Genomic DNA, 10,847 nt, shown 5'->3' with positions numbered 1-10,847 from the left:
ACGCTGTGCTGGTAATGTCATATCTCCCGTTCCTCGTCCTCTGCGTGTGCAGGCCGGTCTACACAGACTGACAGCTGCTGAGAAGCAGTGTCTCGCATCAACCCGTCCCTCCCCAGGACAGGAAACCCTCTAAGTCTCATTAGGCCGGACTGGCAGCTCTCGTGAAAGGAAAGCGGGCCATGCGCTCAGCCTCCCATGGCAGAAACCTCCCCATCGCTCACAGGAGCTTTCATTACTTCCCCCCCTTCCCCTCCGTCCCCCCGGCCCTCTCCTAAAGGCAGCCAGCTCCATCCATCAGATCTATCGATCCTGTCTCCCCGTGGTGTGGTACCTGCCTGTTTTTGAGACTAAGTGGGAAGGATGGCAGCGCTGGCATGATATTTCAGCTTTCCAGTGACAGCCACGTCCCCTGGGGACGTTACAAGGTGAACCGCTGTCTGGGCTTCTTGGAGGAAGTGGATGTAAATGAAGGAGCTCTCCCCGGAGGAATTATCAACAGTATGTTTTTCCTGCTCGGACACGGGGGCAATAATCAATTCTCTGTTGCTTCCTTCCGCTGCTGGTTTAGCTGCTTGCTAAAAGCGGGGTATCCCATTCCTTTTGACATCCCACATGAGAATGGCAGCACAAACGTCTCTACGCTCAAAACAAACCAAACTCTTTTTATTTTCAGAAACACTGTCAAAACTGTTGTTTCAGGTTTGACAGTGACGTCTCGCAAAGAAACGTGGATGCTGTAAATCCTTCCAAGATTAGATGGTGTGTCACACAAGAGCTCCTCTCGACTTTGATCTCGTTGCTCTGATGGGCAGAGAAGCACGCTTAAGCTTTTTAAAGTGATTGCCAGCAGACTGACATGAGCACTTGTTCTGCTTCTAACCGGGATTAAATACGCAGTATGTGACACTATTCAGAAGTATTTGTTTTTTAATCCAAAATGTCTTCAGCACGTTTCTTCAGGTTCACTCGGAGTTAAATTGAGAGAAATGTACTAATTTGAGGCGTGTTGTCTTTACGTAATGCAATTTTCATCACAGTTGCCAGAATTTCTTTTGGGACATTGTCCGTTCCTGCACACCACGTCGTATGTTGAACGTCGACGTTTCTGAACCTCTGAATCTCTTTCAGTATCGCAGTATTGAGCAAAGTCACCTACAGCACTCGCAGTGAGAGGAAGAAAACAATATCAGTAACCTAAATGTTATACCAGCTCTACAAGCACGCTCTATATCACTAACCAAATGAAATCATGTGTTGGCTGTAAGTAAAGCATCTCGTCCATTTAGCGTGGCAGTGATGATATCAGCAGCTGAAATCGCATGCTGAACTACAAATCAAATCCTCAACAGCTGCACCTATAGAGCTCCTTTGTTCAGTAGTTATTTTTGATTCAGCTTTTTTTTTGCCCAACATATAATGCTGTCTGCGCATGACTTCATTTATTCCAAAACAACTGAAACTCAAAAATCCATCACTTATCGTGTGTCCGGGGAGTTGTTCCGGGAAAGAGCTGCAAGCAAATGGGAGATGAAACATGATTTGCTTCAATCACTGATGTTGTAATGTACAGTATGTTGTTGAATGGCAGTTGGAGTGGGGCTGTAAGGGCTAATCACAGTAGCGCTATTGAGCGTCTTGTTCTGCACTACTACTCAGCACTGTATCATCATCATACACTTCCCACAATCAGTCCAGTCCCAGTGGTCCACAGTACCTCAGACTAGGGCTGGGCGATAAATCGATTTAATCGATTAATTCGAATGTGTGCTTTAAGGCGATGTGTTTTATTGAAAATCGAGAAAATCGCCCCCACCCCTTTTTCCCGTAGTAGAGTGCGCGCGCATTGTTTACAAACTAAAACAATGGCGGCCAGCAGCTTCACTGCTGCCGCCGCCACCTCACAAAAACAACCCAGCATTTTGGAGACATTCACCAACTGTACTCCGCATGAGAAGAAGAGTGCCCGGTGGAAAGCCATCACGGATGCAGTCGCGATGTATATCGCAAAAGATATGGTGCCCATATACACCGTGGAAAAGCCGGGGTTTATTCACCGTCTCAAAGCTTTGGACCCCAGGTACGTGCTACCAAGCCGTAAACATTTTTCTGACGTTGCCTTGCCTCGGCTGTACAATAGTACACGCCAAAGGATCTCTGCGGAGCTGGAGGGGATGTCATTCTACTCCGCAACAACTGACCTGTGGTCCAGCAGGTTGACCCAGACACCGATCCACTTGACTGGTGGAAGCGTCACCAACTTAACTTTCCAAGGCTAAGTACTTTAGCAAAGAAATACCTCTCTGTGCCAGCTACAAGTGCCCCCTCTGAGAGGCTTTTCAGTGTGTGGGGGGGGGGCATTGTTACATGCCACCGTGCATGCCTGAAGCCAGAGGTAGTAGACAGGCTTGTCTTCCTGGCAAAAAATATTTAGAAAAAACATGCACTACTGTTTAATACTGTTGGTTATGTTGTGAATGCACTTGATTTTGTTTACATGCACTTATTTACTGTGCAAAATATGTTATGTTGATGTTAGATCAGATGTTGCACTTTTGAAAATGTGAATGTTAAAGGGTCATATACATTTTATTTCATGCTGTGTTTGTATCAGTGTATTCAGTTAGAAAAGCTTACTGTAAAAAGTTACATTTGCACAGTTGTTTACAATGGAAGGCTACTATTTAATGCCATTTAATGTTATGTTTAATTTAATTTTATATTTAAATGATTCAGGGAAACAAAAGAGTGACCAAATACTTTTTGTATACTACAGGCACCTTTCTACAATGTTCAGGTTTTGTTTGCACTTTATTTTTATCAACCTACTTGGGAAAATCATCACAAAATAAAAGAAAAAATTGTTTTCAACAGCTTCTGTCATCTGCAAAAAATTTTGGGGGAAAAAAATCGATTTAAATCGTGAATCGGATTTTTTGTAAAAAAATCGGAGATTTTTTTTTTAGGCCATATCGCCCAGCCCTACCTCAGACCCTTTCATTCGCTCTAGAATATATGATATCAGCTGCTAGAATCAGCAGTGATTTAAATATATCTTTTAATGTGACTTTCTGTTATTTCTTCCTGCTCCGATAGATCCACATGCAGGCTAATTATTTCAACTTCAGTCTGAATGATTAAATATGTGAAGGAGTCATATTTCTGATCGGGTTCCTGCAGAATCTGTAAATCTCTCTCTGCACGTGTTTCATGCACACCTTCCACTCCTCAAAATCACTCCTCAGTTTCTCCATGTGTAATTTCTTAAAGGGCAAGCGTTGTGAATTAGATATAAAAAAAAAAGAAGATAAAAAGATCACATGTGCTTCCACCTCTGAGTGCATTTCCTCCAATTGTGTGATTTTAAAATGGAGCCATAAGTGGTGGAGGTCTGTTTCTTAGGAGACTGCGGCTCCCACTGGCACAGTGTTTATAATTAAGTGTGATTTTCAGACCACAGGAAAAAGAACACGGCAGGCTAGTCTCTGCTCAGTCTGCTCCGGTGTTTTGTTTGTGCAGAGAAATATGCAGATTTTGAGTTGGGAAGACTTGTAATGAAATAATCCAAACGCTTATTAATTCCACAGGACTATCCTCCCTATTTAAATGCTCAGTTGAATTTATTCAACTTTGAATGAGCGCCTAAACCACGGTAAAGAGTTGGCTGCGGTGAGTTCAATGTCCAGTTTTTTTTTTTTTGCTCTGCACAAAAAGCCACTGAGGAGAGTTAACTTCACCGACTCAATGAGCAGAACTGACACGCAGTCGCACACACATAACGGAGGTGTCAGCTGCAGAGGAGCATACCAGGATCTCTGAGGATGTGAAATGCATGAACACAAAAAAACTAAATTTGCATTCATTAGTGGTGTCTGAGACGCTATGCGAGAGGAAAATCTGCAACACGATACGATTCTCCCTTGGTTCAGAGAGTTTGTACATGTACCTGTCAGACAACATAACAACTCGGCAGGGTATCAAAAAAACAAATCCAAATCCCCTGATACAGACGCACTCCGAAAATCATTCATTCAGTCAAGAAATATTCTTCATAAATCCAGACAAACATGTGGATAAGGGGATGGGGGGGGGGGGGGGGGGGCGGCATCACTTGTCATTTTTAGATGCTAAATGATTTAGTTTCATCCATCTCTCCTTTCAACTCAACATGTTTGTGTGCATCAAAACCAAAAGTGACAAATGACAAATGAATCGAATGAATCGAAAATTAATCAATTAGTATCCGACGCAGGCATTCATCTCACCTCACTGGCACGTTTTGTATCGTTATGTTGATTGATTTACTCAAAGGTAGAAAAGTTGCACGCTGCATGAACAGAAAGCTGCCAGGAGACTATCCAACCCATGTGCCACCCGGCTCCTCCGAGCAGCGATTGTCCAATCACAGCTTAGCAACCGTAACTATGGCACAGCAGGTCTGTCAAGCTTTAGGATTTGATGTGAAGTGAAGTGGAGCTGCAGGGAAGGTGGAGCTTTAGCACAATGCCATGTAATGGATCATGTACGGGCATATTTAGAACCCATTTTAGAGGAGTCTTATTTTAAGTCGAAAATTAGCCGGAGAATTTAAACCATTAACGTCAACTAAACTTCAATCAACTAAGCTGAGGTTAGGTCAACTATCTATCTAGCCACAGCTGATACAATCTGCTAACAGCAGTGGTAATTTCAGCCTGCTTTTGTCTGCCTTTAATCGTAATCAAGGACACATTGTTTGGAAAATGCTGTGCAATATCATAGCAACCACATTGCCGGGACAAAGGACCGTGCACTGCATGGCGCCTTCACTTTACACCAGGAAACATCTCACCCTGCTATATCCGCCTGCTGAAAACCATCTGGGCAGCTCTGCTCATATTATGGCCACGAAAAAGAGGATTTTTCCTCTTTTTTTTTCGTGGCCATAATATGAGCAGAGCTGCCGTGCGGGGCGCAGTATGGCGCAAGCACAGATTCAATTATGAGGTGAGGCTGCTTGTCAGGGAGGGGTGTGTGTGTGTGCGTGCCAGGGCTCTGTCTGTACGCCACCTGACGCTGACAGATGTGGAGACTTCTGGCCTGGCAAGTGGCTTGCAACCTGCCAGGGAGAAAAAGGCCCATTGTGCTGCTGGAAAACAAACACCTGAGCACTCGGCTGTGTTTACAGAGAGCGCAGGACTGCAGACGAGGCCTCTGAGGATCCCCTCAACAGGCCCCTGCTCCAAAAACACAGGGCAGAGTCAGATAGAGACAAAGCAACATCATCCCATTTCCCCACACCGTGTCCTCTGTGAGGCCGCCCCCCCCAATTAGCCACACCATCGCTGCTGAGGCGAGATAACAATAGAAGCCCGTGTATCCCCTAAAGACCTCACTAGAGGACCTTTTATTACCGTATTGATGTCTCCTACATGTCACCACTGCCCTCACGTGCCTGGCTGCATGCCCGCACATTTTATACGAGGGAGAATACGCAGAGGGGCTGTAACTCCACACAAGAAGGAACCAGCGGGACACAACATGAGGCTGAACGGTACATGCTGTAATTAGTGAGATGCTGTAAGGAATAAATATGAAATATGATACAGCGAGTTTTAGCTGCACAGTAAATACAAAAATAACTGATTAATGGGTGAAAGTACAAAAATGTGTCTGGCAAGAAGTCATGTGACACCCAGTGGAATGAAGATTCTGTGCTGGCATTAAGTAAATATACACAATCGGTACAATCGATACAAAGACTTTAGAAAAACAAACTGATATTTTCTCCTTCAATAGCTCCTACACGCATAAGACACACTTTTAGTTTTGTGACAGATGTATTTTAAAATGCAGAGCATCTCTCCCAGCATACAGTGCTTTAAGACTGGGAGGAAAAAAAACTCAAAATATCACACGAACAAAACAAAACAATAAAGTGTTCAAGTTAGCTCACATTCTGTAGCACCACAAATGAGTTATTTCATGGGCAAAATGACGCGTAAATGAAGTCCAATCGTACAGAAAACACACGAAAGTGCCGAGCTGACCTAAAGATTAAGCTTACGTTTTAGTTCATGTGTGCGAGACTGTTACCAGTGAAACATGTTTACTTTGTCCATTTGGTCCTCGGACAGAATTCAAACAGGTGGTTGTGGTGATCGATTTGGTGATTCTTTTGTATTCGGCTTCAGTTTGGTTTCAGGCATTTTTGTCATTGAATTGAAAAACTCTGGATAGATATCTCTGTGTTACTGACATTACTGAGAAAAACACCCCCAATAAACCAAATAATCACCTTCAATTGTAAAATGCTTGAACAGTAAATACTGAATAAACAAATTCTACCAAATTGCCCATCACCTGTAAGACGAGAATCTGTATGCAAAAACATCCTCATTTAAAAAAATGATTGCTTTGCCGGCTCTGTGCCTGAGGCGCTCATTGCCTGGTTAAACTTAGGCTGGCGAGATTTGAGGATCTTCTTAAAAAAATGTATTAAAGTGTCTTATATTTTGCATTCATATCAAATCCTTCATGTTTTTCCATTTCTAGATGGTTGAAATGTTACACAGACTCTCCCAGGCTTTGTACTGTGGCTCTCTGCGGTACCACAGAGGCTTTACAGTAAATGGATGAGGGGTCACTCCGACTGCAAAGCTGAGGTCAGCCTCTCAGAGAGCGGGTCTGTGTGTGTGAGTGGTCATAAAACCCTACGAAAAATCCATTTCAAATGCCCCAGCTGTCACTAAAGTACTGGTCCTCCTCCTCCTCTTCCTCTTCTTCTTCTTCTTCTTCCTCCTCAGTCCCGTTCTTCATGAGGTCGTCATCTTGTAACCCGTTCACTTCCTCTTCCTCCTCTTCGAGCTCTGCGAGCATGGTTTGTAAAGTGGCTTTTACTTCCTGAACCTCCTTCTCCAACGACTGTGCAGCGTGCGTTAAGGAACAATCTGATGCTACAGACACAAACGGAGAATCACATTAACATGTAAATAAAAAAGCATGCCAGCAGACCAATATCGGGGCTAATGTGACACTTGTGGCCGGCGATGGTTAACGGTAATGGCAGTGGACGGCGACATCCTGACGAAGTCATCAATCTCCAATTTGGCCACCGACCGTATTACTGGGACAGATCATCAAGTCGTACCCAATTTAACCCCGTCCAATTCCCTATTCATGAGCTCATCTGGTCTGTGGAGCTGGGTGACGGTGTGGGGACCCAAGCAAACGCACTGCCCAACTAAATTATTCATAAACAGTCAATGAAACGGGATAGAGGCTGTCATCGGGGGGGGGGGGGGGGATTGTTTAACCTGCTTAGAAACCCGACGTAATCGTGCGAGTGGCCATCTTAAGTGGCAAATCAAAGGGACGGCTCTGATGACAGATGGGGCCTGAAGGCTGGTTTTACTGTCTGAATGGACACAGATTGTTCTCATTAACAATTAACCAGCCGTTGAAGAGCTTTTCATAAAAACTGGAGACAGTTCGCAACACTTTTAAGGCAGCGTGGTCCAGGTAGGATGATGAAGTTCAGAATCATGTTGTAGACATTTACAACCATTGACGGAGTTTTGCCGAGTCATCTTTTTGTTTTCTAAATTCCAGTCTCCGTGGTCGTCCATCCACCGCCTCGTATCGAGAGAAGGGACTCAATTAAGACCCTTAGAGACTGGAGGTTTGATCTTCCTGTCACTATGGCAACAGCAGCATCATCCCAAATTCGGTCTCTGATCCATTTCTGCAACCCCAACAACAACACTGTCCCTCATCGTCTGTGTCTACGGTGAATTTGCACGAGTGCATTGACTTCCAAAGACGGAGATGAATGGCACGTAAGGACGCGGGGAACAGAGAGGTGGCGAGAAGCAGACTCATCTGTCTGCCTCCGACTGCCGGGCTGCACTGATATCATGCAAACAGATGAGGAGCCTGTACTGACCTCTGACAGCACCGCGCGGTGGACGAGAATCTCTAATCAGATGTGGACAAAGTCTGGCCACACTTCAACAGAGAGTGAAGGACGCACTGCGTAACGCACAGCTTCTAGAGATCCTACAATGAAATAGATATCTTCATCAGACGAGGAGAGTATTTCTGGCAGCCCGTTTGGAAAGAAGAGAAATGAGACGTGACACAAAATTTAAAAAAAATAGATAAAAAAGAAACTGCAAGTTAGATGGCAAATCTTTCCTCATCTCGGTGTTAAAATATCACCTCTTCTATCTGTCTTAATAAGCCCACAGTGTAGAGGGGAAAAGTTGAGTGAGAAAAACACACCAATCTATTTCCAATCAGCTTTCTAATTAGCGTGGAAAATTATGTATTGTGACCTGTAATCAGCTTCAACGGTTTCATTTGAGTCATTATCATGCATATTGTAATTTCCTCCAAGCCAGATCCAGCAAGGAGGAGGGGAGGGGAGGGGGGAGGGGAGAGAGGGAGGGTCAGCAGCAGGACGGCCGTTATGACGGGAGCAGAGTCATTACAGTGACATTCCTCTCTCTGTCGAGGCGCCGCTCCTGTTCGCCGACTTTAATCTCAGCCCGTGGTGACTGGCAGCCCACATCAGGCGTCCTCTAATAACCTCGCGTGGAATTTTACCATTTCATTTTCCAGTTGGCATGTCCAGCCTGTCGAGAAAGATCCTCTGAGCCCAGTTTATCTTCAATTCCCTCCCTGCATGGACCCATATTGTCAAATAAGACAAAAGGTAAAGTCACAGAACATCAGGGTACTTTTGAGAGTTGGAAGGCCTCGAGGAAACTTAGTCCTTAAGATGGATAGACAGAAACACACACACACACACACACAGAGCATGCAGTCAGTTCACATGATGCATGTGTATTTAGAGAGCAGTGAAAGGATATGGGTGAGGGCCTGATCCCGGTTCAGTATGGCCGTCTGCAATTCATCTTCCAAGGTCAGTAGCCTGTCACTGATCAGCTCGCAGCGCTCCGTCAGGTCTGCAGCCGCGCTGCACCCATCCTGGCAAGGAAGAGGAATCAAATGGTGGTTAGGAAAAGAAAGGGACGATTGAAGCAACGATTGAAGCTGCAATGGTTCAAATATATATGGGTCTGATATTGAAAAGGAATAAACACACGTCTATCTGACAATAACAACAAGCTAGCTAAAAGGAAATAATCCCAAAGATGGGGGGTTTAGTACTAGAATACTGAGGGGTCTGGAGTCATTTGGCAATGGCAGCGTGATATCAAAAGCCAAACTGCTAAATTCTGTTCATTAAGTGATCTCATCATTGGTCTGCATTTGGCCATGTAACGTATATGACGTATGCATAACGTATGCATGTCAGTGCGGGTATAATTAATAGGTCAGAAGCTGTTTGAACTGTTGTGCTTTGTTAGTTCATTAGGTCCATTAAAAGGTGTGTGAAAGCGATACCACAGTCTGCTAAGAAGCCTGTGTCTGTCATCTCCGGTCATCTGAGCACACAAAGGTGCTTTTGTTCAGTCACGTCTCTACCGGTTGGTCATTATTCAGAACATGCAGCCCATTTGCAGTCTAATAATGCTGATAATTTATTTGTTCGCGCTTTGTGACACGAGACATAAATATGCACATCGGAGGCATTAAAGTGCTGCATAAACTTCTCTGTCACCAGAATTTGATTTCCCGACGTGGGTCCTGATGATGTAGGATGCCAATCGCCACAACTGTCCAATCAACAAGTTACTTTTCAGTCACACGTCATGTTTACTCCCCTGGTTCGTGTCTAAAACGTCAGTTTGAACCGGAACCGGACCAGAACTAAAATGCAACTGTTGATATGGATCAAGCTCCAAAAACACTGGATCCTACATTTCCCATGATGCAGCTGGAAAGTGTTTCAGTAGCCCCTCTCTGCCTGGTAAACACGCATGTCATACACATTTCACACTTCCCTTTTGTAATGCAGACTTTGTTTTTCTTATTGTTCACTATTCCTCACAACTACACAGAACAAAGATCCACATCCGTTGTCTTGTAATTTCTCGTATTAAAGGAATCAAAACGATAGACTGTAGTCACCGTGACATCCTCATTGGTTTGTGGTTTGTGGACTCCTGTTTTACTTTTGCAACCAGAGGAGTCGCCTCCTGCTGGCCTTTAGTCAGAATGCAGGTTTAAGGCACTTCAGCACTGGCTTCACTTCTCAGAACCGGATCAAAACCATAACATACTTGTGCTTATAATTAACTCTGTTTAACAATGTAAAAGAAGATCGATTGATGTTACCACACTTTACACCCAAGGAAAGTGAGCATATGTTATAATATTTCAGTTGAATATATATGTATAATTGAATAAATGACTGATTAAAGGTAATGAATGGAGGCCTACTTCAGTTACACTGATTGCTGTTATACAAGCATTAAAAGGGCATGAGTCAATTGAGTTGTTCTTCCTCTTTCATCAATTTAATAATGTTAAATTGCGTATGTGCTGTTATAACCGTGAGTCAGAGCTTTCCACAGTGTTCCAAGACTCATTTCATCCGTTTGACACTAAATTCTCAACACTGTTTCAACCAGACACAAGTCTGAAGTGGAGAATAGCCGGGCAGACAAAAGATACGAGGCTGCCAAATTTCTGTTTGCTAAGGCGTCAAGGTCCTAATGCACACAATGCACACCACGGGGGCGGTGTGTCTGCACAATGTCAGGGGGGAGAGCAGAGCTGGCCGTAATTAGAACGGGCCGCTTTGCAGACACTATGTCCTAGTTTCTTCACACTTATCAAGCGTAGAGACACGCCCGTGCCGGACCCAGTGTTCTCGTCAAACGACACATCCAGAGTCTAATCTGACTCGTAGCTGCAGGTAGAAAATATCAACTCCCTGCAGCTCAGAGGTGTCCAAAACG

General features: G+C 44.3%; 1 protein-coding gene across 2 annotated transcripts in view; it reads right to left on the bottom strand.

Moving 5' to 3' along the window:
- Positions 1 to 5,725: 5,725 nt before the first annotated feature.
- disc1 (DISC1 scaffold protein) overlaps positions 5,726 to 10,847 on the bottom strand; it is a 39,086-nt gene continuing 33,964 nt past the window's right edge. For both annotated transcript variants that reach the window (XM_079280718.1, XM_079280719.1), the window contains exons 13-14: positions 8,851 to 8,967; positions 5,726 to 6,903 (exon numbers count right to left, since the gene is read on the bottom strand). In XM_079280718.1, coding sequence (XP_079136844.1) covers positions 6,706 to 6,903; positions 8,851 to 8,967 — 315 coding nt within the window. In that variant the 3' untranslated portion in view covers positions 5,726 to 6,705. The remainder of the gene's footprint in view (positions 6,904 to 8,850; positions 8,968 to 10,847) is intronic.

The sequence above is a fragment of the Melanostigma gelatinosum genome (assembly GCF_949748355.1).
Source record: "Melanostigma gelatinosum genome assembly, chromosome: 12".
NCBI lineage: Eukaryota > Metazoa > Chordata > Actinopteri > Perciformes > Zoarcidae > Melanostigma > Melanostigma gelatinosum.
The sequence above is the reverse complement of the archived record's forward strand: the minus strand, read 5'-3'. Positions and strand labels throughout refer to the sequence as shown.